The following is a 27,548-nucleotide window of genomic DNA, read 5'->3' as shown; positions in this document are numbered from 1 at the left end:
GCAGAGGTAAGTGAAAATGAACATACTTTGCAAGATTACATTGAGGCAGCCCTTCAGCTACTATAGGATTTCAACAACCTGGCAATTACGTCTAGCTCATAAAACAGCAAAGAAAAAAGAAAAAGTGTGGGGATCTTTCTATACATTGCCTGCTACGACAACATTTGCAAAAGTACATGCCATTCAAGTCCTTTCAAGTACTTTCGCTAATTCTCTGCAGTATTACTAAAAGCTTAACTGTTCCTGAACTGTTCCTGTTATTTGGGGGAAGTGCTTAGTCAGCATGCTCAGCTATTTTTTTATTTTTATTTTTACTGAAAATAGGATTTTTTTTAAATACAAGTAAAATAACTTAAGTAATGATGATAAAGAAGCTTACAACTAATAGGTGAGTCAGAATGTTTGCATAGATTTCTCAAACCAAACATCTATTTTTATAACACTTTTCAGATCAAGGTGGAATCTACACACATATAAAAACTGTTCTGAAAATGCTCCGTTTTAAAGGGTTTTTAAAAAATACATTGAATTTTCCATAAGGCTCACCATCGCCTAGTGTCACATTGTGTATTGCACTTAAAACACATTTAAAATGTTTTCTTTGCAGCTGTATAGCTGAGTCCCAAGTTATAGCCAAAACTGTATACAAGGAAGAAAGGTGTGATGGATGATTTTACAAGTCCTAAATTTTTATTGAAATTACATGACTTTTACCCACATTATGAAAACACCCTGAAATGCATTTACCCTCCCCTTTTTTGTAAAAAGGAGGAAGAGGAGGTGCTAAGCAGCAATAAATGGGATGGTGTAGTGTGGACAACTTACTGACTTGCCATCCTTTGGGATGTTTTCCATCTTCTGAAGCACTAGCTGTACTAATGCAAACCAACACACTTACTGACACACAGCTGCAAAGTGCCAAGGGGTACCAAAGAGATTTTGCCTCCCTTGCTTCACACAGGATGCTGATTTGTGACCCAGTGTGAGGAAGGTGGTCAGGCGAGCCTCAGGCGGCTGGAGAAAATGAAGTGATCCCCTTGGTTCCTTCTCCTAATTCCCACTCTGAACACAGTAAACTTTAGTGGCCCTTTCTTCCTTGAATTCCCCTTTCCTCTGGCCTTTTATGTTTGATCTTCCAGCCACACTGGTTTGCTGGCTCCTTTGTCTTGATTACAACCAGGCCTTTACTCAAAAGTATTTGGAGTACTTTTATTCATGAGGCCTCTCTCAGGATCATGGGAACTGGTGAATGAAGGCAGGGGATGCATTGGTTGCCCATCTCTCCCATTATCAGGAATGCTATCTCTAAACTAGTCTCTTATGCCTTCTTCCTTCTCCATCAAGAATCCTGCTCCTGCATTTGATAAAGCAAACACAAACCTCCACCTGTGCAGTCCTTGGTGATCAAGGAGCCTGTTAGCTGAGGGATACTTTTTGGCACAGTAAAGCTTTTTTACTTTGGGGGCAACTCTATTCCTTACTGGAGCTACTGACCGTGCAGAAGGAGTTGGCTCCGTGATCTGTCGATGCATCCGAACATTATGCACACAGTTTTCCTTGGTCCCTGTCTTAGCGTCCAAAGGGATGTCAGGGGATGTGTGGCTAATCTTCATGGAAGAGTCGGGGTAGGTGGTAGGTTGTCCCAAGTAATCCTCGCTATACTCGTGGTCATTGGTCTCTGTGTCTGTATAGTTCAGGGACTCCTGCTTGTCTTTGTTTCCAGGCAGGCCACGTTCTCGCCAAGGAACCCAACACAGCTTCCAGGACACAAACAGAGACACCCCAAACAAAGCAAGTCCACATGCTGTGACAACTAAGGACAGTAAACTCACCGTGATATCTGAAAAGAAGGAAAATAAACACATGTTAACACTGGAAGGAAAAATCAGTTCTAAGACAAGAGACTTTAACAGAAATAAACCTTGGATTAAGGACGGAATACCAATTTAATAAATAAAACAATTTTCTTTGTGCACAGAAGCTGCTGTGTAGGTCAAAAATTTGGTACAGTTTTCTTTCCCAACTCTCCACTCAAGAAAAAAAAATATGACGTATCATCAAACTAGCACAGGACTTTGTGATGCTCACTGAATGCTGTTTTACAAGACACATTGTTTTATCATCCAGACTTCAAGAATACCTAATGCCTCTGCTTTATGTATCTGTCTCCCCTGCTCCGCTATTTCCACACTTCCTCCTCCTCTCTCCTATTCTGCAGGCCCCTTTGCACACACACCTCGTTCTCCCTGCACAAATGTAATGCCTGGAGAGAGCAGGGGCGTAGGAAGGGGGTACGGGGCTCCCCGGGTGTCATCCTGAAGGGGTTGACATTCGGCGTGCCCCCCTGCCTGCGACTCCCCCAAGCCTGGCGAGCGACAAAGTGGCGAGCGGCAAAGCTGCAGCTCTCCCCCTTCCCCCAGCTCGCTGTAGGGGAGCATTGCGCCGCCGCACCGAGATTGGTCCCGTGGGTGGATTGCCCCACCCCTTGGGCAGATCATCCCCACCCCCATGGACCTATCGCTCTGCCCCCGGGTGCACGGCATGTGTGCCACTCCAGGTGCCGGGGCACCCAGCTCTGCCCCTGAAAGAACATTGCTACAGCAGGAAAACAAACAGAATAAAAGCTTCTGCCGTGGGTTGCTTGTTTTTAACACGGTTTACAGTTGATCTGTTTCATACTGCCATCATGGTGCATCTGCAGCAGCACAATTAAAAGCCTTCATCTGCCCCAGCTGCAACAAAACAAGACTCTTCCGTATTGGTCTCTACAGCTGCAGCAGGCTCCGATGGTTTGACTTCACTCCCAAAGGCTCATTCCTCCATTATTTCCTGAGACAGATGGATGCCAACTGGCATTCGGACACCTTTTGGAGCCTAATGAATGGTAAGACAAGGTATAAAGATTTTACATAAATGAAATAATAAAAAGCCTGTTTCCCTTTTTGTTCTGTGTGTGTCTCACTGTGCACGTGTGCACACACACACACACACAGAGTAAGAACATCACACAGCCTTCAAAGATGTACGTGATTAACATAGAAGATGTTGCTGAATTTGTGAAAAGTAGCTGTTTCTCTTTTCAAAACAGCTGCAAGAGCACAGATGCTTTTTGTCACGCAGGACTATTTACCCTTTTGTGGATAACAATGTCAGGCTTTTATTTGGGTACTCATTCACAAGGCCCTCAGAGAAATTTTAGCAGGGACCTTGCAAGGCAGTACAACAATCCTTGCTAGTGACTAAGCGGCAACAGAAAGAAGAAAAGCCTTTTGTATTGTACATGGTAAGTGGAAGTCAAGAGTATTTCCATGTTTCCAAAAACCCGGTGGCTATAAGAACTCACAGTCTATAATTCTGGGTAACAATCATCCCTTCTTCAAATTGTTCTTTAACCTGGAAGCCTCCAAATGGCTCACCTGTTTTGCTGCTTTTTTCAGCAAAGCTTTCCCCTCCTATTTTCCTGGAGCGTTCTAAGTCACAGGGAACTGACAGAATAGGCGATTTGCTCACCTTTCACAAAGCCCTACTATTATCTTATCTTGTAGCCATGCTGACACATCTGGGTTACTACAGAGAGAAACAGCAGAAAGAGGCTAAAAGAAACAGCCGTTTACAGAGATTTTTGAAGAGCTTCTTAAATATGTGCTGCACCAAATATACAGAAAACATTCACAAACAGTGAAGCGCTCCTTGGAGAAAAGCAGCAGTGTGGTTGGGGGGGGGAGAGAAAAGAGAGCCTTGCAGGTATTTTTAAAGGGTTACAGGAGAGCTACTAATGGCCATGCACGACAGAGGAAGGCTGCTCAGCTGCTAAAGAACAATTAAAAATAAAATCACAAAGCTGTGTGGGAAATGAGTCTGCTCTTTGTCGAGAAAGAACAAGAGCCTGGGAGATTTATACAACCACAGCCTCATCCCTGGCCCTATCCCTGATGATGTGCTCCCTTCCCCCATGACATCTAGGCATGGTGTGTGGTGTCTGTAATGGGCAAGTCTTCATATGTACTGTTGAAAGCATATTCCTTTCTTCACAGATACCTAGGGCTCAAGAGGTGTGATGTTGCAGGTGTGGCCAGGAGGCGTGGCCTCCTTCCTGCATCTATATGTTTAGCCAGTGCTTTTATTTCTAGGTGCCAGTACACACCATGAAGTTGCTACAGTAAATGCCACACTTTTTAACAACAACAAAAAGAGGTTCCATTGCTGCATATCCTTGAGTACCCCCTGAACCCACACTACGTTTAGCTATAGGTGTGGATGGCAATTTCTGAGAAGGGGCAACTACTGCAATGGAATTGCTAGCTTCTAGAGCAGGCATAGGCAACCTCGGCCCGCCAGATGTTTTGGGACTACAACTCCCATGATCCCTAGCTAACAGGACTAGTGGTCAGGGATGATGGGAATTGTAGTCCCAAAACATCTGGCGGGCCGAGGTTGCCTATGCCTGTTCTTGAGTGAGGAAGAAGGAAAGGTAATCTCCTCTCACTGACTGCTGGGAAAGTAAGGATGCCCTACAAGAAGCTTTGCAAAATGACTCACTATTTCATTTGTTTATTTTTATTTTCTGCCCCTCTATCGGAAATGGTTCACAAGGCAGTTAACGTTAGAAGGGGGGGAAACGCACAACTCAAGCAAACAACAAAAGATGCACGCTCCCCACCTACAGAAAGTGAGCAAATTAAGAAGAAATTTATTTATGTGTGTGTGTGTGTGTGTGTGTGTGTGTGTGTGTCTGTCAGTGGTGTGCAATCAATGGACTAGGGGGACTAGGCTGGTCTCCCAAATATTTTCAGTAAATTAGACTATTAAATCCTGGTGCCTCCTTCCCAAAGTCCAGGAAGCTCCTGCCCAGCTTAGGGAGGGAGGCGCGGTGCCCACACGTGGGATGTCAGGATATCGCCCTCCCTGAATCGCCCTCACAAGCTGGTGCCTCTGGCCCTAACTGTCCCCTACGGAAAATTTCACCACACGGCACTGATCTCTTGAGTGTATATTTGTAGCCATGCATTTAGGAGATACTAACGGATCAGTAAAATGAAATGCTTTGCTTTTTCAGCACATTCCTTTTTTATTCCTCTTATTTCTTTTATGCTGATGTGTTTCATAGTCACACACACACAATTTACTACGACTAAACGGTGCTGCTGACAAGGCAATGGTTTGCAAGCAATCCCTTTGATTACTGAGTATATGATTCACACCAGGCAGGCCCTATTCCTTTCACTATTCATAGCTATTAAGTCCCTTGGGGAATCCTTGGAGTAGAGGTGCCTCAGGTAATGAGTGTTCCAAGCAGTTGTCTCTCCAGTGTTAAAAGACTCTATTCCTATGGAGCTGCCTTCATATTACCGGTACTTACACTTGTGATTTACCCTCAACCTCACTACATCTTCCTTGGTGCAGTTCGGCTCCTCTGAACCTATTTATCTAGCCTAAATGTATTTCCGCAGGCTGTTATTTCTTGGCCCGGAGTCAGGAACTTGTAACCTCCCTGCAACAGACCCCGGCTGCCCAAATGTACAGAAGCATCAATGGAATGGTACAGTTTTCAGGCCTTTGTTAATCTCCAAGGTAAAGGCGATTTTTTCTTACAAGCTCGCTTTTCAAAAGAATCACAGCAGTGCAGCAGCACCTCAACAACAGCTGTAAAGGCCGCAGGTCAGCTGCATTGACAGCAAACACAATTTTTTTTGGGGGGGGGCTATGTGTCCCACTTTTTCTTGCAGATAATCAGAATCTCCTTTATATCATACAGGAGAGTTTCTAAATATTAAGGCAGAGGGGAGGGGCATATAATTCTACTATCGTAATGCCTGGAAATTCTAATCTTCACCAAATCAAGGTATTTGTCCTATCTCCTTGGAAAACGGTGTGGCATAGCTACCTTGTGGCCGTTACCAGCAGACCATCTTTGCTTTTGCAATGGTCGGCAAAGGCTGATATGGCCCATCAAAGCTCCCCTCCCCCTCCCCTTGTCTTTCTCGTTTTCTATGGTGGTACATCAAGGTCAGCAGAAGTGGTTCATGCGCTGCTTCAAACCAGTGACCTTACTTTCCCAGGAGATTGCTGTCTCTCTGCTGTGTTTAAGGAGGTTTTCAACAACACTAGGTCATACTACTGTCAGGAAGAAAACATATTTTCACTGACTGCATTTTTGTATGTATCTGTGTGAAATTCAAACTCCTTTCCCCCACCCCTACCCGCTTAAGATCTAAGAGTGTGAGCATCCCTAGAGGTCCAATTTATAGCATTTAGGCTCCTTATGCCTCCCCATAAGGAAGAGTAAAAGCAGTAGTTTAAACTTTTAATGCTTCCACATTTTCAGAAAACATATTCAAGGAGGACAGCCTCATTGTCATCCGTTGTTGTCTTTCCCAAAGGAGAGAGAGCACTAAAGAGTTACTAAACAGCATTAAACATTGAAGTGGCAGGCAACTTAGAAATACACACACAAAACAGAGAAAGGAGAAATCTGAACTACAAAGATGCTTTACTTTCCCTTAGCTCTTTTGTGTATACTGTACAATAAACGCTGCCTGTTAATCACACTTATGCCCCACCCACCCACACTTCCCCAAGTGAGCGGATTCAATGCACCTTGGCATTCCTACCTTCTACTGACAATATAATTAGCACTACAAAACACCAAGGATGTACAAAAATGTAATCCTTACGGATAATTCAGTAATTTGCATGCTTGTCATATATGTGGATCATTGCTGAACACATACAGGACATGTGTGTGTGTGTGTGTGTGTGTGTGTGAGAGAGAGAGAGAGAGAGAGAGAGAGAGAGAGAGAGAGAGAGAGAGAGAATACTGTAATAGCTAATAATATAATCCTTCTACATGGAATCCTACACAAGGAGCTAGATGTGTATAATTGTACGATGTTATGAGAAAGGGCTGTGGTCTTCTAGTAAGACTGCAACTTGAGAAAATACAGTCATAAGGGTGGTTGTCTCCCTTTAAAGGTCATCAAGATAAGGCACCGGACAACCATAACTCTTGGTGACTTGGCAGTCATTTGAAGCCACCAGTTAGGAGTGTGGAAAATTTTTTTATGAGATCATCATAGTTGGCATTCATCTGCCTTGTGGAAGAGTGCCTTTGGAGGCGAAGTCAAACTGTTGGGAGGTTGCAGTGCCTGCTGTGGCTGCAGAGACATGTTTTGTTGCAGCTTGGGCAGATGAAGGCGTCCGGTTGTGCTGCTGCAGATGCACCATGGCGGTTCTTCTTTCTGTACTCCTCCCATTGCTCATCAAATGACATTAAAAATAGGATAAAGCCCAGTAATGCCCTTGCTTAATGGGAGATCCCAATGTCAGCTACAGTCAGACAGAGTGAAAGACTGTTTTGTTGTTCTGGAGGAGCTCTTCCAGCAACTCAAAGGGCCATGAGATCTTGGCTCTTTAATGCTTTGCTTCCTATTCTTGCATAGCAAATAACCCCCTGATAAAGGATCGACTTGGTGTTTCTTTTATTGCCTTGAAAAAGAGCCCCTTTCCCTTTGGCAAGACAGCAATCCCACACAATTCTGGCCTACCTACATTAACTATGAACGGGACAATTTTCACACACACCTAAGCAAACTGTAAGTAAACAGTGAACCGCATGGGAAAGGCATAGATAAGAGCAGCAAGTCATTTGGGAACCAGCCCTCATAAACTTTCCTGCAGCAAGCTAGTTGCAATGGGGGTGAGGGGGAAGAGAAGTATAGTCAACAGCAAGTGCATCTGTGGGATTGCCACAGATGTGGAATTGGATATATAGCACAAAATTCCGCTTACCTTGCTTCATGGATACAGAAAACTAACACATCGGCAATACCTAGTGGAAGAAGCCAGATGAGAAGCAAGTAACATTTCTCATGGCCAGGAAGTGAATTTTCGATGGCATTTGCAGCTTTTTTTTTTTAACCTTACATTACACTGCCTCCTATTTCCTGGAACATGCCATTAAAGTCCACCCATCCACATCACCTCCATTCTTTCAGTCTTTGCCCCAAATAATAGGAATGTAAGCAGCTAGTCAGACCACTGTTTCCTCTAGCTCAGTATTGCTTACACTCCCTGGCAGCAGAACTCCAGGCAACTTTCCCAGCCATTCCTGGAAAAACTGGGACTGAATCTGGGATTTTCTGCATGCAGAGCATGTGCTCCATTTAATAATTTCACAACGGATCCTGGGGAAAAACAGGCCATGGGCAGCACACACCTGTGTAATTATGGTTATTTTGGATAACTTTCTCCGAATCTGGAGTATTATACTGCAGAAAGTACACAGCCCAGCATTAATAGTATAGCTCAGAATAAAACACTAATATTTTTCTGTAAAGCTAAGTAGCATATTTGAAGTTTCCCACTTTATGAGCCAACAAAGGTTGTCTGCAGATTGCTGAGTTTACGCTGAGAAGGAAGCCGCTTGTTTGAAAACAGCAAATACATACATGCTGGACATTTCTCCGCACCTGCTGTTCACCTCCCATTCTGCTTGGATTCAAAATGTTATTGAATTTACTATAGAAATGTTAAGCACCCTTTACAAAAAGAAAAGACCTCTGCAGAGATTTCTGTAAGAAGGGACCTTTATCCCCTTGAAGTATGAAAAGATGCAAATGTCAGAAAATGTAAAATGAGCTTACTGTGCCAACCCACTGAAAGAGAAAGGGCACTCTGAAATCTATCCACTTTTGCATGAAAAAGGCAAGAAGCCTTTAATCCTCACTAGGGCTAGAATATAAAATTTGATAGGTTACTATGAACTACAGCAATGGGAATACTTTTTATTACTTATTCATGATCTGACTTCTTTATTCACACAGCATCTTTTCTACTAAAAAGGGTGACTGAATAATAATAATAATAATAATAATAATAATAATAATAATAATAATATTTTATTTATACCCCATCCATCTGGCTGGGCTTTCCCAACCACGCTGGGAGGCTTATAACATACAGTATTTAAAAACATCAATCCTTAAAAACTTCTCTAAACAGGGTTGCCTTCAGATGTCTTCTAAAAGTCAGATAGTTGTTTATTTCCTTGACATCTGAAGGGAGGGCATTCCACAGGGAGGGTGCCACTACCGAGAAGGCCCTCGGAGCTGGACCTCAGTGTCTGGGCTGAGCGACAGGGGTGGAGACGCTCCTATAGGTATACAGGACCGAGGCCGTTTAGGGCTTTAAGTGTCAGCACCAATAATTTGAATTGTGCCCAGAAACGTACTGGGAGCCAGTGAAGATCCTTTAGGACTGGTGTTATATGGTTCTGGCGGCCAATCCCAATCACCAGTCTAGCTGCCGCATTCTGGATTAGTTGTAGTTTCCGGGTCACCTTCAAAGGTAGCCCACATAGAGCGCATTGCAGTACAGTAGTCCAAGTGGGAGATAACCAGAGCATGCACCACTCTGGTGAGACGGTCTGCAAGCAGGTAGGGTCTCAGCTGGGATTAATGCATGATATTATCCCATTGCACCCTATTGCTTCTCACCATGCAACAAAACAAAACAAAGCAGGATTCTTAAAATAACTGAATAGGTCATAAACTTCTGTCAGATTCTTCCAGGCAAGTGGGTCTATAGAATTGCAGCTATAGGCACCTTTGCTATGCAACAAGAAGGCACTGATCCACCACTAATTTGCAATTCTTAGTTATGTTAATCCAGAACCCTGCAATTTGGAAAGCGCAGCAGGCATAGGGAGTAAGCACTATTGAACACAATGGGATTTACTTCCGAGTAGAAATGCCTAGGATTAATCTGTCTCTAAAAGTATATTGCCTTTAGAGACTGGTTTTGCAGATGGCTAACAATAATTAAAATGGACAGAACATTTCCTAATGGCTATGGAAGCACACTTGGAACTTTGAATCAGGCTGTTAAAAGAAGTAATTAAAAGAATGGAGCTGGTCAATTGCAAAACAAGGAACAGGATCCATTTTAACTTGCTGCTCTGCCCTGATCCTATATGGTGACACAGAAGCAACAATCTTGTCTGAGGGAAACTCATAAGTGGTTTATAAATCCTTCCCAGGGAACTCTACCAATTGCAGCTCTGTAAGGACAGGATAGGTCTTCCAATGACTCTCCGCACCCTTAACAAACCAGTTCCCAGGATTCTTTGGAGGAAGTAACAACTGTTGAAAGGGATTGACAATCTTTTAAATATATAGTGCAGCCCCCGCCCCCATCTTCCGGGGGGGGGGGGACTTTGCATTTTATATCCAAGAATACCATGCAGAGAACACTATGCTCTCCAATCATTTTATATGATCAGTAAGAATTGACTGTATACTAATACAGACGAGAGAACTGATAGTGGAGGTTTTTTTTTCCTTTTTAAAAAACCTGTCATTTTCCATTTCTTTCTTCTGTTAGATTACAATTCTTACCTAAAGACCTACTTAATCTCTTCACAGTAATGCTGCCACAGGCAACATGAAGGATACAGCTATTCGTGTCAATCATCTGTGCGTTCTAAATAAAGCATAGAGTAACACACCCATATTTCAGATACAAATCAAGAGACATTCCACACATTTCTTGCTCCTTAATACTCCTTCGTCTTTCCTTCCAGTCATTTGAACTAACATCTTAAGAAGCAAATTACCTTTCAACTTCTTAATGCAGTTATTACACATACCTTCAGAATAAAGGACAGCATAGTAATTATTTGTTATTTGCAGACGAGTTGTTCCAATAGGAACTCTGTGTATGTATGCTGATGTTTTTACACAGTCTCAAATTCAGTAGCCAAGTGATGGCAATGTGTAAAATGGAGAAAAGTTAATTGTACTGATCAGAATGCTTATTGTGTCTTTTCAACAGACTGACAGTAGGCATTGCCTTGTACCCAGTTAGCGGGGAGAAGAGAGAATAATGAAGTATTTTTCTTGTATACAGTTTTAAAAGATCCTGCTGGGAGTGAGACACACATCCATATAAAATCTAGCACAAAGCAGCCCCAATCATAATCATATTAATAACAGTTTAGTGCAAAGACAATCAAATGCACAGAATGGATTGTTTAGGATGTCTTTGCTTGACTATACAGTAATGTAACTCAGACAATGAATCGCTACTCTTGAATTGTTCTAATCTAATTACAACCACAGGTAGAAGAGTAAATAAATATATTTTTGCTTCTGGCCCATCAGAGTGGTTTGCAATGTTGAAAACCTGCACCATAAATTTCACAAGGATAAAGCTTGTAACAGCTTACTTTGAAAATATAAATCAATACTTGAAAACTCCACACTGGAGCAACAAAGCTGGTCTCCCGTCTCCCCCCAGCTACCTCAAAAGTTCTCATATTAAAAGGTGTCATTATGCTTAACCTCCCACACCAAAGAGAGATTAAATTCACATAAATGTTATTTTATGGAACAGTTTTTGTTGGTGGTAGTCTATGCATTCTCTTGAGTTCACAGAACTGAAGGTTGGTATTTGATTTGTCCAAAGCAAACACGAAAATCCTTGATCATTATATCCTTCGTTGTTGTGGTTTATTGTTCAGTCGTTCAGTCGTGTCCGACTCTTTGTGACCCCATGGACCAGAGCACGCCAGGCACGCCTAATATCCTTCATTATAAAATGCTAAATTATCACATTGCATGTTTGCAAATTCATGGAGGCTTCAATATATCATTGCCTAAGAGTTGGCAGAAATTGGATCCCATTCAAAATGTAAAATTCATGGAGAAAACCAATATTTATGAATACTTGATTAGGCTGTGAATCTGAGAATGCCATATAAAGCCAAAGCAATCAATGCTAAGTACCCAGCCTAGGAAGGAGACTGAGACTGAGAGAGATAGAATCCACAAGGGAGCTTTCTTCAAGCGCTGGGAAATGTGCTAAGAAGCCAGTGTTACCAGCAAAGATACACCAGTACAGTATTAGGAATCTGAAATCAAACCAAGTGCATGAGATTTTTTTCAAACAGGTTCAAAGTACCTTTTGCATATGGAATGCTATTCTCCTGACACTACCTTATTCTGCTGTCGAAGGGGATGGATCCTCATTCCTGGTTCTGGAACAGCTGGCTTTGAAAAATGTTACAGTGATAAAACCACCGCCAGCAACCAGGCCAATTTACCTGCATTTTCTGCAACATCCATTTAACCTCTTCTTGTACCATTTCTGAAACACGCATCCAATTAAGCTTTACATAAAAGCTTTCCCATTTAGGGCAGCAAATTAAACAAGAGGAGCTCCCACAGGGAATGTAAACAGCACTGTGTGATCATAGCTTAAAGAGAGGATCTACAAAATAGGCAGAGAAAGGGAAAGTGTTATGTATTGAAGTTCTCACTCTGGTCACCAGGGGTGTTGTGTATGTAGTTTTCACTCAGGTCCACGTCAGTTAATTTAGGCGGGAAACCCTGGGCTGTTGTTACAATGTTGTCAGCCGGCTGACTATAAAAGCAGGCTGGCTGAGCTGTTTGTGTTCAGTTCCAGCTTACTATAAAGAGCTTCTTGGAGAAATATCTGTGTCGTCTGTTATGTCCACCCACTACTTAATAGAAAGCAATGTTCTTGTGTCACTGATACCCACTCATAGTGACTGGGCATGCAATAATTTTATTGCATAAACTGCTTTGAGGATTTTTATAATAAGGCAGTCTATAAGTATTTCAAAATCATGGTAGGAGCAAGACTGAGGAGAATGGGATATTGCTTTTCAGCTTACTTTCTCCCTTACATTTATTTTGTTTTTTTACTGCAGTGTAGTTTGGTTGCAATGTCTTTATTCTCTTGTTATTTGTATGGCATCTAGATAATTTTATCATCATAAATATAATAAATGTTACATGACACTATTTTTGTTTTATAGTTTTTAATCTTACTGTAATATTTAAATTAATGTAGTCTTCTATGTGGGGGGTTGTGCCTGTGTCATATTGTGCCCTGAGTATTAGGGACACAGGAGGAATAAAATCTGAAGAACAAACAATAACACAAATTATTTAGCTGTAAGTGGGTACATGCTAATAGAATAAAAATACAGGCTGTGTTCAGCCCAGAGACTGGATAAAACCACATCATAAATCAGGCATGACAGGTACAGGAGGTATTCCTACAAATTACCAAGCTAATGCAATTTAAGAGAGCAAAAATGTCTTGCAAAGCTGCAGCACTATGATTATTTTTGATTTGTTGCGAACAAAACTCCTAACACAATTATACAGCTTTGCCTCTCTGTATGAAGGAAGCTGGGAAGAACTCTGTGTTCTAAGATTTCAAAAATATTTTAAAGAAAGCCTGAGCATAAAGGAACCTGCTCAGTCACAAGTAATGTTGCCTGTCTGCAGTTATCTCCCAAGGGACAGTCACATATGAAGATTTGTGCCATTTAGGAGAGAAAATAAAACTTCAAGCATTTACCTACATGTTCGCGCTGTTTGATAGAATTTAGTAACCAATCCTGATTTTGCCTTGATGTATACTGGCACTTAAAAGTGAATGCTGCTGGCCTCCTTGGGAATTGTCAACAGCATTACTGATCACCTTGTATTTTCATTCTTTGTTTACATAGGACAGGAGATGTTCAGAAATCCTTCTAACACTTTTTGAAGCAGCACCCCCTCAGGTTGCCTTGCCTGGATTAATATGAATGTCTGCATTGCAAATGAACAATTTGGCACACAGTCCTTTGCCTGCTTCCCTGAGGCTTTTGGGCAGCAACAAGAAAAGGACACAACTGCAATTAAATCTACATTAGGACTCATACATTATCCAGTGCTTCACAGGTATCTGAAGCACCTATTGGCTTCTGCTAGCAAAGGGAAAGCCATGTGACAGCTGACATGTCACAGTTAAGTGTTTCAATGTTGAAAATTGCCATGTGACTCTATTCTTCTGCCTCCCACTGATTCACAGGAAGGTAGGACAGATTTGGCTAGTAGCTGAAGACACACACTTCTGAGGATGAAAGGAAGAGCATGGGCAAGTGGATCTGAATGAAATGCTAGAATGTAAGCTCATGTAGCCCTATTGCACTCAATGGAAGTAATAGATGAATCTTAAAAGCTGTACCACATAGGCAGCTTAAAATAGGGTATTCCCATAGCTATACTGGGGTAATGTTACATACACAACAATACAAAGTGCTAATGGGAGTGCACTGATAGAATTGCAGGCTATCTAAATCCTGAAATACTCCAATTTAATGAGACTGTGAACAGGTGAGGTCGGATGTGCACATACCATGCATAACCAATGGCTGCTTCCTTCACACTCAAAATTTATCAGTGGGAGGTTGAAAAGGTTTACTATCAATTCAGAGCAGGTCTCCCCATCTTTTAATTTAAAGCAGATTCAAAGGGCTCCCAACTGGATCAAGCGAGTGATCAAGGGGGGGGGGGAGTTTCCATTCAGAATCTCTAAACATCTCATCTACTTTGGTCCAGAGAGTTAACCAAATGCATAAGATATGAAGTGTTAGAAGCAACAGGAATGTCCACATTTGCTTTTACGCATGACGCCAACAGAGGGAAGATGGTAGCTGGAGGTGGAAGCAATTCAAAGCATCTTTCAACACTTTGCTAAAAAAAAATTTTAAATGAAAACTCATCTATAATTCCATACTTTTAGAAAACATTAAGGAGGAGCTTCAGTTTTCTCCCATATGTCTGAACCTGTGGCTGCTTTTGTACCCAACCTCTTATTTAGTCAGGTCTTGTTTTGGGAAAACCTGCAATAGTTATACATTCCCTTTTCAAGCTCACCAAATGTACTACCCTGCTGTAATAACAGGGAAAATCTGATTCACAGGGCATCTTAAGAAGAACTCTAGTGCAATTAGGAATGCATTAACACTTTATCATTCAAAAGTGCTTTTTCATACTTCCTCTTCTTCTAAACAAGATGTGTCACTCCTATCCAATTATTTGACTTTTAAGCATGACTCAGCAAACTCCTCAGAGGAACTTTCTGCAGTAATAGGTGCCAGAACTCAAGAAAGCTAAGGGTGGAATTCGATCCTGTGCAAGCATTTCAGCTTGCCCTTTTTCTTGGGGGTGCTCCCAAACCCACCACCCCCAGAGCCAATTTCAGGTGTGTGGCAGCATAGAGGGGGGAAGGAGAGAGAGGAAATCCCCATTGCACAAGCAGAAACCCTTGAGCAAGGTTTCCACAGATGAGGTTCATTGGGTGAATCTCATCCTGTGTTTTCAGTTTTTAAGAATCCAGTACATTAATACTGACCGCCTTGGTCCTAAATGACGAATCCCTCTTTGTTACAGAGTTCTGTCACCAGAAACACCACAGCTGTAACAGTTTAAAAACAAAGAGGTATGTAGCTTTTAGTTGTTCTGTTACTGGCATCAACTAGCATTAGTGGGAGCAATGTAACATAAACCAAGAGCTAATGCATTCTACCTCTAAAAAAATCTGTGAAACTCAGGGCTGGCCCAATAAATTTTACTGCCTGAAAAAAAAGACCAAGCTCCTCTTCCCCCTGCTCCACAACCCCATGTGCAAAAGGCATCTGAACTGGTGAAGGGACAGTGTTCTCCACATTATCTTAGGGGTGCAGTCTAGCTAATGGGGTGCAGCACGGGTCTGTCCGCTAACACCTAAACAGCACTTCATATCTCCACTGCCTGAGACAGCCAACTCACTCTCTCTAATGGCAGAGATAGCCCATGTGAATGTACATTTAGAACTTTAATAGAAGCTCACTAAAAACCCACCATGGCTCAGGTAGACAAATTTCCATTTCAGGCATTACATTGCTCATGTTAGTAGAGCACTTCATACTAGTGACAAAAAAAAATCAAGGCTGGTGTCTCAATCTCTAGGTAAAGGTAAAGGGACCCCTGACCATTAGGTCCAGTCGCCGACGACTCTGGGGTTGCGGTGCTCATCTCGCTTTACTGTCTGAGGGAGCCGGCATACAGCTTCCGGGTCATGTGGCTAGCATGACTAAGCCGCCTCTGGCCGTTGTTTACCTTCCCGCCAGAGCGGTACTTATTTATCTACTTGCACTTTGATGTGCTTTCGAAATGCTAGGTGGGCAGGAGCAGGGACCGAGCAACTGGAGCTCACCCCGTCATGGGGATTTGAACTGCTGACCTTCTGATCAGCAAGACCTAGGCTCTGTGGTTTAACCCACAGCGCCACCCTTGTCTCAATCTCTACACAACTCTAAATACACTTGAATCTTTGGAGCATATCTAACGTTGCTTCTATACAGATTTTTAAGGTACCCAGCTCAATGTGAGGACTGTGGATGGCAGCCTACTTGATAAAACTTTCATTCACATACTTCCATAGATCATGGAAATAATGGAGGGGTGTAATGTGAACTGGCTATTAAGCTATCTCACATTCAGTAGTTTCAGGCAATTAGACCACTGATACCATTTGAAAATCTGATTTTGAATATGAATGAACAAAATATTATAAATTTTATACAGAATACTTACTGAACTGGCCATTGGATAATGTAATTCGTATGCTTATATCCTGTTTTTTGAAAATTAATAATAAAAAAATAAAAACACATTCTTGACTCTACAGCCCAGGGAATAATACCTAAGATACCACATTAGCCATTTTAATGCCTGATGTACTTTGGGTTTTCTTTTACTCTTAAAAACATCTGGCATGCCAGAAGTAGATGTTATGAGTATTTTTTCAGCTGGCATTTCAGAAGGAATTAATTTTTGGGTACTGATAGGAAATAACTTTTTATATATGCTAATGAGTTAAATGTTCACGATCTCTGCTCACAGTGGCAGCTTGTCAGCAAAAGAAGAAACAACAGGGGTTGCAGGTCAGGGGAGACTACAATGAAAGTATTTTCCGGCGTATAAGACAACTGGGCTTATAAAATGACCCCCAACTTTTTGAGTTAAAATATAGAGTTTGAGATATACTCGACCGCAGATTCTCCACCCGGCGTATAAGATGACCCCCGACTTTTGAGAAGAGTTTCCTGGATTAAAAAGTAGTCTTGTATGCCAGAATATACAGTAGTTTTTGATCTATCAGAATGCTTAGAATGTGCCCTGAAATTTGGTCACAACTTAGGAAAAATTACCCTTTTTGGAAACCATAAGTCTTCCTTCCTTAATTTATTTCACACAATTTATACACTGCTTGATTGTAAGAAATCTCAAAGTGGTTTACAAAAAGACAAGACAATAAAACCAGTAAAAAATTACAACCCTACTTTAAAACGTACAAAAGTTAAAATACTAAACTCGATTAAAATTACCTTAACTTTCTAAGCATCTGTGTAGGCTCGTCTAAACAAGAATATTTTTAGGAGGCGCCGAAAACATTAAAGCTCATCTAAAATGCAATATGAATGCTTAGTACTATTGTTAAATGTGTTTCATCATGTTTGCTGTACGTGTATTATAGCCACTTCTTAAGAGTTCACACTTGAGTTAACTTAACACTAATTAATCACTCCATAGCACCCCTTAGTAAACCTGTCATACACAGTGAGGGTGGTGAAAGAATGGATTTCTTTCACCTTTTCAATGAAGTGGAGGTGATGTGGAGATTCTGATCCAAATTAGGACTCACAGCTTGTGACTGTATATGTGAGGAGTTCATCTATATAAAATAATAGAAAGTACAAGGATGGATAGAGTGATGTAACCTATTGGGTTATGTCCTCCTCTCACAGATTTGACTGGCACCAACCCATGAGAGTTTTGGGTGCCAATTAAAAACCACACACACACACACACACACACCTATCAGTATTTAGCTAAACTGGATCTGAAGTTCAATAGCTTGCCCTGACTTGTTGATTTGTGGTTTGCAATGATAAGCTTTAATATTATACTGATTTTGTGAAATCTGCTTTTTCATTAAGCATTTGTTTTGCACATTGTACCCTGTGCTGGGATTATATTTTAATGAAGAGTGGACTAGTGAGGCTCTAAATAAAATAAATAACAGGATAATCCAAACCCTCGATGTTGAAGGAGAAGTTGAATGGAGTGGAAATGTCCGCCATCCTGGCCGTCACCATTGGAAGAACTCTGCCATTGTCAGGGAAGTCCCACCAGAAAGGTGAGCCCAATCATGCCTGCCAAACTAGTAGGCTGAAGGTAGTGTTAGCAGTGATACCACTGCTAACAGCCTGTGGAAAACCCTGAAATGGAGCGTTTTGACACAGGGCTCAGGGCTAGCGCAGGACACACTGGGTCTCACCTTTAGTCTGGTACAAGCAACAGAGTTATAGAAATGGCTATGCCTCCCTATTGAGCCCCATCACCGCTGGCCATGGATTTCTGAATCCCATTTTTGAAGCCAAGCTGGTCCAATGGAATATACCATTTCCCCTGCTGTCTTTCCCACATGCCCTTTCTGGTACAAACTCTTATCTATTTAGCTCTATTTGACGCCTGGTATTCTAAGCTGCACTTCCAGACAATAATTAATTAATTAATTAATTAGTATTAATTACGTGGGAGAAGGTCAGAGAAAGAAAGAAAAAAGGCACAATGGAAAGAAAAGAGAGTGAAAATGAGGCCGCGGAAATATTGAGATGACTCATTTCCACTCTTTTTAATCCCTAAAGTGATACGAGAAGAAAAGAATGGATAATATCAAATGAACAAACAAGAAATGCATAAAAGAAAACAAGAAGGCTTGTGCTAAGACAAGAGCTTTGAAGGCTGGATGGCACGTTACTTCGCTACCACCTTTAATTAGCAGTTATAAACCATGACAGACAAAGCATTTAACTCTGTCTTTTGAAATCTTAATTAAAAGATCTAAAGATTTATACACACACACACACACGAGATACTCTTGGGACAATGGAGATAAGATATATGGATCAATTTGCTTCAGGTGTCCAGGCTTTGCATATAAGACTGTTCTGTCCACAAGAAATTTCCTAGTCTTCACATTGGAGGAAGCAACTCCATGCACATGTTGTGTGTGCTCAGAGTTTCCTTCTCCACATAAGAAAATGGGAAATCCTCAATGTGGCAGCTCCATCCAAGGACACACAATGGTCTTGCTTGGTCAGGAGGATGTCGGTCAGGAGGATACTTGAAAGTTACATGGTGTTGTGTTTGTCCACAAGCAGGGAACAGAACTGAGGAAAAGAGCACTTAAATAGCAAGACAATGTTGAGTGAGTTAATTTGCTACATTAACAGATTAAATTCATTGACTAAAAAGGTGCCCCGATTAACTGACTGGTAGATTTGCTGAACTGTTTAAAATACAAGAGCATATGAAGCCTGTAGAGGACAGGCTCCATCTTAGAAAAGTCATTCTCCCTTTATAAGGAAATGCTGACCAAACTGCAAGTCTGACCAAACTGCGGGAGGCAGTGGAAGACAGGAGTGCCTGGTGTGCTCTGGTCCATGGGGTCACGAAGAGTCGGACACGACTGAACAACAACAAGGAAATGCTTCCAACGTGGCGGTTGGAGGATGGATGGTGGCTAACAGATAGAGGCTGAATCCTGACAAGACAGAAATACTGTTTTGGGGGGACAGGATGTGGGCAGGTGTGGAGGACTTCCTGATCCTGAATGGGGTAACTGTGCCCTGAAGGACCAGGTGCACAGCCTGGGAGTCATTTTGGACTCACAGCTGTCCATGGAGGCGCAGGTTAATTCTGTGTCCAGGGCAGCTGTCTACCAGCTCCATCTGGTACGCAGGCTGAGACCCTACCTGCCCGTGGACTGTCTTGCCAGAGTGGTGCATGCTCTAGTTATCTCTCGCTTGGAATACTGCAATGTGCTCTATGTGGGGCTACCCGGAAACTACAACTAATCCAGAATGTGGCAGCTAGACTGGTGACTGGGAGTGGCCGCAGAGACCACATAACACCGGTCTTGAAAGATCTACATTGGCTCCCAGTACATTTTGGAGAACAATTCAAAGTGTTGGTGCTGACCTTTAAAACCCAAAACAGCCTCGGTCCAGTATACTTGAAGGAGCGTCTCCACCCCCATCGTTCTGCCCAGACACTGAGGGCCTTCTGGCAGTTCCCTCACTACGAGAAGCCAGGTTACAGGGAACCAGGCAGAGGGCCTTCTCGGTAGTGGCACCCGCCCTGTGGAACGCCCTCCAACCAGATGTCAAAGAGAAAAACAACTACCAGACTTTTAGAAGACATCTGAAGGCAGCCCTGTTTAGGGAGGCTTTTAATGTTTAATAGATTCTTGCATTTTAATGTTCTGTTGGAAACTTCCCAGAGTAGCTGGGAAAACCCAGCCAGATGGGTGGGGTATGTATAAATAAATAAATAAATAAATAAATAAATATTATTATTATTATTATTATTAGCTGTTCCTTTTGCAGGAAGGGTAGGGTATAAGTTTAATAAATAAAAGGAAATAAACCAGGTGTCCTCTAAAAGCAAGGAACCTTTTTCTTCTTTAATAGACCAGTAAATCAAGCAACAAATATTTCTTTATTTCTTAATCTTTATTTATTATTCAAAATACCTAAAATGTGGCAACAGACCTAATCCAGCATTGAACAATACACTGCAGGCATGTCCCTATGTATTGTTTCCTCTGAATTCTAGTTTTGTAAGTGGTTAGAGAAGAAAGCAAAACTGACCCTACTCAGTGGGCATATCATGGCTATGTGCCAAGACTGGTAACCATCACGATCAATCCAATAGTTTCAGTGTAGTAGCAATATTAAGTATATAAAGTACTAACTGTTATGCAAGAGTATCTCACTTTTCTTTTTTACTGGAGATATAAGAGCAACAAAATAAACTTCCAATCACAGAGGTAATAATATATATGAAAATAAATTATGTAGTTGGAAAAACATTTTGGGAGTGTGTGGGTGGGGGTGGGTGGGAGTAATCCAAAGTAAAACAAAAACCCACAGCAAAAACCAAGTGAATTTATGCAGCAGTCATGCAGATTCACTCATTTGTTTTTCTATCAATTTGAAAACAGACATGTCACAAGATGCACATCAAAAGCAAAATACAGCTTTAAACTGAAATAATCTCTTTGTTTCCCCAAAACAAATAAAGCTGCAAAACAGCTTAAACTAATGCCAAAAATGCAGCTGAAATCCACAACAATACAGCAAGTTTTGAAATACAGCTTTGTACTAAGCAAGCGCAAAACAGGCTAATAAAACAGATCTCTGATTGGAAGGAGTGGGACAGGGGGAATTACAAAAATACAAAGTTGAAGCAGGAGTCAGTTCAATAGAAGACTATAGAAGTGCCCTAACTGAGATGATTCAAGTACTAAAAGACTTTCCAGGATCAGCAGGAAATGATAAATATATATTCCCTTTGGAAATATAGCAACAAAAGATGCAATGGCCCGTTTTCATCCTCACTAGCATTTGGGTGTCACAGATTTTACTGAATGCAGCTTCCCACAAACCACCAGTTTAACAAAATGAAGCTTCTTTCCACCCCAATTTATTGCCTATTTATAGTTTTCAAAACATTTCTAAGAAACTTAATATTTAAAAGTCTCTAAAGGGTATGTATAAAATAACAAAGAAACAATGGAACAGCATGATTAAATGGGGGGTAAAAACAGTAATTATTACAATGTGTGGGAGTCCTCTTCATGAGGTCACAGGAGGCAAGTAGAAGATCGTAAGTAGCCAAAAACACCAGAAGGAAAGCCCAACACACAATTCAATTTTCTACTATGTTTGCTTGCACAGAATAATTTGTCGGTCTTTCAAAACATATGTTAAAGGTGTAATGTATATATCTTCATTGATAACTATGTTGCTATTATACTTTTAACACACAAACAGTAAAAGAAAAAAATGTTTATTCACAAAACAGCTCACATTTTAAAGCAGAGATCTGTCTGTATTCACAATTGGAGCGTACAGGTCCTATTTCCTCAAAGTTGGTCTTAGTATAGACCCTCTTCACCACTAAGCATAAACCACTGAGATGAGAAACATGATTTACTTGCTTTGGTGGCGAATGCTACCATTTTGCTAGTACATATATACATCCTGAGACTCCCTAAATAAAATACTCTGCTCCAGCACTGTCAGCTGAAGGAAAATGTTTCAGACCAAGCCAGAGAGATCACCATATTTTCACGAGTGAAAATTCTCAGGTACAGCAGCAAACCAACAGCCTCTTCCTGTGTGCAAAGAGGTCTAGATTGGGAACCATTAGAGAAGGCAGAGGGGGATCCGCTGATGTGTTCAAGCCACATGAAATTATTCTTCAGGAGTGCCTGTATTACAGGATAAAGCATTGCCCCCCAAGCACAAAAACCTTTGCTTTTAAAAGGGGTGGGGGTGTACCATGGCTATAGTTAGTAGTGACTGGTGGGGTGGCATGGGTGGGGCTGCATTGCTCTCCCAGTTTCTGACTGTCACTGCTGTTTGCTGGGAGGGTGAGGGACAAGGCAGCGGGTAGACTGGCAGGTTCAGGCATGGTGGCAGAGCCAGTCCGACACTCCTGCTGCCGCGCCCGCACTCTGCCAAGCTCTCTGCTGCTTTGTCCCACCCAGTAAGTGGCAGCGACTTGCGGTGTTTGGAATGTGGGAGAGCAATGTAGCAGTGCTATAGTTATTACAAGGCATATATAAAAAGGAATAACTAATACATTAGGTTGCGTGTTAAGATCCCAAGACCTCCCCCAATAAATAAAGACACAATTGACACGGAATTTAGTTTAAGGTTATTGGCATAATTTTGGCCACAACTTTATTGATTACAGATCGTAAGTGGTTTGCTTAGGCATTGGTTCCCGACTAGCTGCACCTGACCTCAGCAGGGCAGCACGGACGCCTGGACTCCGGCAGACGTCAGTAAGGGAAAACATCCTGAGGGAGCATTGGACCAGGTTCAGACTCAAGCGCACTCCAAATGCTCCCAGGGGCTCTGGCATGGCCCTAACCCCTGGGAGGGGATCAGACAAAAGCAAGGCGAGCCCCTGGATTCCTTTAACAGGATACCCTTTGCGCATGGGAGGGGCAGGTGTGACAACCTCCCCTCCCCTCCACATTGAACCAATGCCTAACCGCCAAACCTTACAAAGTTGTGACAATTTACTATGCGGCAGGCAAAACCCAAATGGCAACAGCCAATCAGCCAAACGGGAAAATTCCTACCGGGCCCCTGTCCCAAGAACAGAGGACCCACAACGGCGTAGCAAGGTCATAATGAACCCTAAATATAGGGAGGGTAGGTGGGTGATCTAATGCACAAAGCGAAAAAGAGGAAGCTCAATGCAATGTGCAGCGGTATGTAGGTCCCTCGGTTAATGCATGAAATGATCCCATTGGCCAGATTTACGCCAGCAACCAAGGGACCACCACCAATCGGGTTTTTGTGGCTATCCAATGGCTCCCACCCACAACAGCAGTGAGGTCAGTCCTGATGATCTCACCACAACACATGCTCTCTGGGAGGAGGACATGATTGGTTGGTGTGCAGTTTACTCTTGAATAGTCCTTCCCTTCTCCCTCATCTGAAAAGAAGACCCTGCCATAATTAATTTTTATTTTTAGGAGAGGAAATTGCAATTACCAGTGTGACTCTCTACATGTCTACTCAGAAGTAAGTCCTGCAGAATTCAATGGGGTGGATTCCAGGTGAGTAAGTACAGGATTTCAGCCAAAGATAACAATCATAACTGCAATGGGTTAGGCTTAAAGGCTGGCATTTCTCCCTGACATCTCTCTTAAAAAGATGAAACTGAAAGTCAGCAGCTTTTCTGAACTGGTTGTCTTTACTAATAACTAGGTCTGAAAATGACAAATCTGAGATCTATTTAGTTTGGGTTTCTTTTGTTTCGGTGGTAAGTTTTTACATTTTGGTTGATACTGGTTAAAAAAATAAATTGATTGATTTTATACTCTAATGCCTAGCCTGAGTCAAACATGCCTACTACAGAAATACTGAAAACAACTGTGACCTGCAGTTTGACTCCTATTATTATTTTCTTGTGACATTTGCTTTGGTTTTTAAGATGAATAATTAATGGCAGCATTTACAATTCATTTATCCCAGATGTCCTCTTTGGGACTCAAATGTTTTCAAAGGAACCACAGGCTTGTGCAACATGTTGCCTTTTATTCTGAAGATGGCATAAAAAGGGCAGGTGGGAACAGCAGGGGCAGGGCAGGACTTGGGAGAGACTCTGGCAGTATCATCCTTATGGAGGGTCAGTAATTTAAGCGCAGCATATTTCACCTAATACATAAGCACCTGTGTAATGTAAATGTGCAAAGTGCTTGTAAATCTTCTTTGCCTGTTCTTACAACAATGCTGGCAAATGCTCCAATAGCAGTTGCTGTACTGAGGCTGCGGGAGAACATTAAAGTTGTGCTTTGCAACAGGGTCTGTCTGATTCAACTGGGCCTCCCATGCTGTGAACAAAGGGCAGTGCGGGCGCCACTTAGGGCTACACTGAAATGCACTATTGGTCAAGGCAAAGGTCACCTGCGAATGACATAAAGGCATGCAAATAATATTGTTTGCCTCTTGGAAACTTAATACTTATAGGAATATAGGAAGTTGCCTTATACAAGTCAGACTATTAGTCCAACTAGTTCAGAGTTTGGGAATATCCACTCTGTGGGCCTAATTCATTTGGGTTTTCCCCAAACCACACCCACTTGCCCCTTCCTGACATCATATGTGATGTCAGGTGGAAGGTAGGTAAAATCATGACCTTCATTCACTTTGTCTTAATTCTTGTTTTTATTATGTATTTTGTGGTTTTTTATCTTGTATTTTTATGTGGTGAACCGGTCTCAGATTTATAGCTGAAGGAAGGGAGTTATACAAATCATATTCTTATTCTTCAGGAAATGGTAGGCAAAAGTCAGCCTCAGGCTTGTCTTCTGGCCAATTTAGGAGAGAGGGATCCATACCCTCCAAATGTCCCGATTTTCCAGGGACAGTCCTGGAATTATGAAATAATAATAATAATAATACGGGGTGAGCTCCCGTTGCTTGGTCCCAGCTCCTGCCCACCTGGCAGTTCGGAAGCACATCAAAGTGCAAGTAGATAAATAGGTACCTCTCCGGCGGGAAGGTAAATGGCGTTTCCATGCACTGCTCTGGTTCACCAGAAGCGGCTTTGTCATGCTGGCCACATGACCTGGAAGCTGTACGCTGGCTCCCTCAGCCAGTAACGCAAGATGAGCACCGCAACCCGAGAGTCGGACACAACTGGACCTAATGGGTCCAGGGGTCCCTTTACCTTTACCTAATTGTGTGCTCGTGTCCCTGGATATGGGCCACATCAGCGTGAGGGAGACCGGAGTGATGAATCCCGGGCAACACTGCGTTGGGGGGAGGCACCAGGCCTCGGCGTTATCACCCAACAGTGGAGCGCTTATTAAGTGCTTTGTGCGCCCGCATCTAATCTTGCCTCTTTCTAAAATGTATTTATTGGTGTGTGTTTTTCTTTTTGTAAATCTAGCAAAGAATAAAATAGAATCAGGATTAAGGGGTTTTCTCAGGACAGTAGAAGGTGTGTGTGCTGTTGGCGTGGTTGTGGTTGTGGTAGCACTTGCCCTTCTTCTGCTTGTGGGGGGAGGACACAAATAAGGTTCAGTTGGGGGGGCAGTGAGAAATCTCCCTATTTTCATCTGCAGAATATTGGCGGGTATGGGGATCCAGAACAATCCCTGAATACCTGCTTCCTCCTCCTTTCTTGCTACTCACATGACCACATAAGGAGGACTGTGGGTGAGAGGTGGGTACTGCCCTGTTCTGGATCCGACCTTGAAGCTGCCACTAGTCCTTTCACCCATCCTTGGCATCTATTTTAATTACAGAAGCAATTCCTTTTCAAATGATATTCCCCCTAAATGCTTAAAGCTAGTCACTTTCATTACCTGTAAGCTAGGCTCTTGTTACCACCTTCCATGGGACAGATGAGGGGAACTGAGGCAGACTGACAAGTGCCTCAGACAACCCTGTAAGGGCATAGCACAGCTGCCACACGATTTATTTTTAAAAAACAACATTGACACAGAGAAGTGAAAAGACATCTCACACACACACAGAGTTCCTCACAAGTATCAGGACAAAGCTTTCCCCATTTCTCAGTTAAATGGTATTGTTCGAAAGTTATGGGCCTGCTGGTGGGTAGAAGCCACAAATACCATTAAAATCCAGATTGTCACAGTTATGTAAAACAGCAATTAGAAGGACCCAACCTTGCTTGCAGGAAGCCGGAAGACCCCATTAACAGATATCTTTTAGCCAGTGTCTCCAAAGATATTTGGCAGTTACTGCTTTTTCTGCCTTGTAACCCGAGTACTTAAACATTAGCCACTGACACTAATTAGGTTAAGAGCCTGTCCCTTTACTATTAACGTTCACTGTAGCCAATTAATTCAAGTACAATTTTAAAGACAAGTTGCAGATATCTCTTTTAAATGCCTCAAAAAAAAAAAAAAGATGACGGAACCATGTTTGGGGGCATGCTTTAAACCCTCCTCCCCTTGTAAACTACTTATTATTAATGCCAGTGCTTTTTCTATAAAAAAGTACTGGTACTGCTTGAAATACCTCCAGGAAAAAGCACTGATTAATGCAATATCTGGGTCAAAAATGTCCCAATTTAATTATAGTTTTAAAAGGACCATTCCAATTTACCAATGTAAAACAATAAAACTGTATTAAATGTTTTATAGCATAGGGGGTACAGCTATAGTATTTGGGGTCTTTAATGATCTCCCCCGTTAGTTTCTGTATGTATAATGGGTCGCTTCCTTTCAACTCAAATCTCCCAGAAATGCACATTTTGAAAATGTTTTATGTTTTAACACCTTCACTGCTGCATCAACTTAGATCTTATATATTTTCAGTGTACAGTGTTTTGTCCTCCCCTCCCCCACCCATTTATTTTCATTTGAGTCTGACCACAACGTCATTAATAAAAGCTTCAGATTAAAGTGAAGGAAGGACGAATACATCATGCAGTATTAAGTGGAACAGGTTGGAGAGGAGAGTTTTATGCAATTTGTGTAGCCATTTGAGACATTTGTGTATGGCATTTTAGAGCTACTGGCTCATTTGCAAGCTTTGCCAGAATGCTCAAATTGCTGCCATCCTGCACTTCATTGAATTCTTTATAATTGTGCCCAACACGGATAAAACTCTACCAAACCAGGATGTCTGTGCCATTTATAGAGTCCATTTGCACTTTTATAGAGGTGTCAAAATGTTGGTAAGTGTGCCCCTAATTGAGTCCCATCACAGCTAACTTACTACATCCTAAGCCTCAGCTTGAAAGAGTTACTCCACCTATAAATCCACAATTCCACGCTATCTCGACTTTATAAATGTTCTTCCCCTTCGGCTGAAATTTGTCATGCTTAAATTAATCTTTACGAGCTCATGCCGTTATGAAAATGTTTGACCAAAATCAGTTGAATCGCTTTTGAGTTATTCAAGCATAAAATATTATATATATTCCTTCTTTAAAAATGTAAGGCATCTTTTAAAAGAAAAGGTTATTTCTTTTAGCTTATTTCAGCTTCACATTTGCTAACGATTTAACCCCAGTTAAGGATTCTTCAAATTAAACGAAGACCTATGAAGGAAGTGAAATAGCCTGTACCAAATGTTTGCA

General features: G+C 41.9%; 1 protein-coding gene across 6 annotated transcripts in view; it reads right to left on the bottom strand.

Annotated features, from left to right (window-relative positions):
- Window positions 1-27,548, bottom strand: part of SYT9 (synaptotagmin 9) — an 87,305-nt gene that overhangs the window by 37,368 nt on the left and 22,389 nt on the right. For 5 of the 6 annotated variants that reach the window (XR_004426822.1, XM_033151863.1, XM_033151851.1 and 2 more), the window contains exon 2: window positions 1,495-1,840. Coding sequence is in view for 5 of the 6 variants with exons in the window: in XM_033151863.1 (XP_033007754.1) it covers window positions 1,495-1,840 (346 nt within the window). In the remaining variant the exon portion in view is untranslated. Of the gene's footprint in view, window positions 1-1,494; window positions 1,841-7,788; window positions 7,814-27,548 lie in introns of those variants that run through there. The other variant, XM_033151883.1, reaches the window with a different exon arrangement.

Source organism: Lacerta agilis, chromosome 1, assembly GCF_009819535.1.
Source record: "Lacerta agilis isolate rLacAgi1 chromosome 1, rLacAgi1.pri, whole genome shotgun sequence".
NCBI classification, from domain to species: Eukaryota; Metazoa; Chordata; class Lepidosauria; order Squamata; family Lacertidae; genus Lacerta; species Lacerta agilis.
This window is presented reverse-complemented; position numbering and strand designations above follow the sequence as displayed.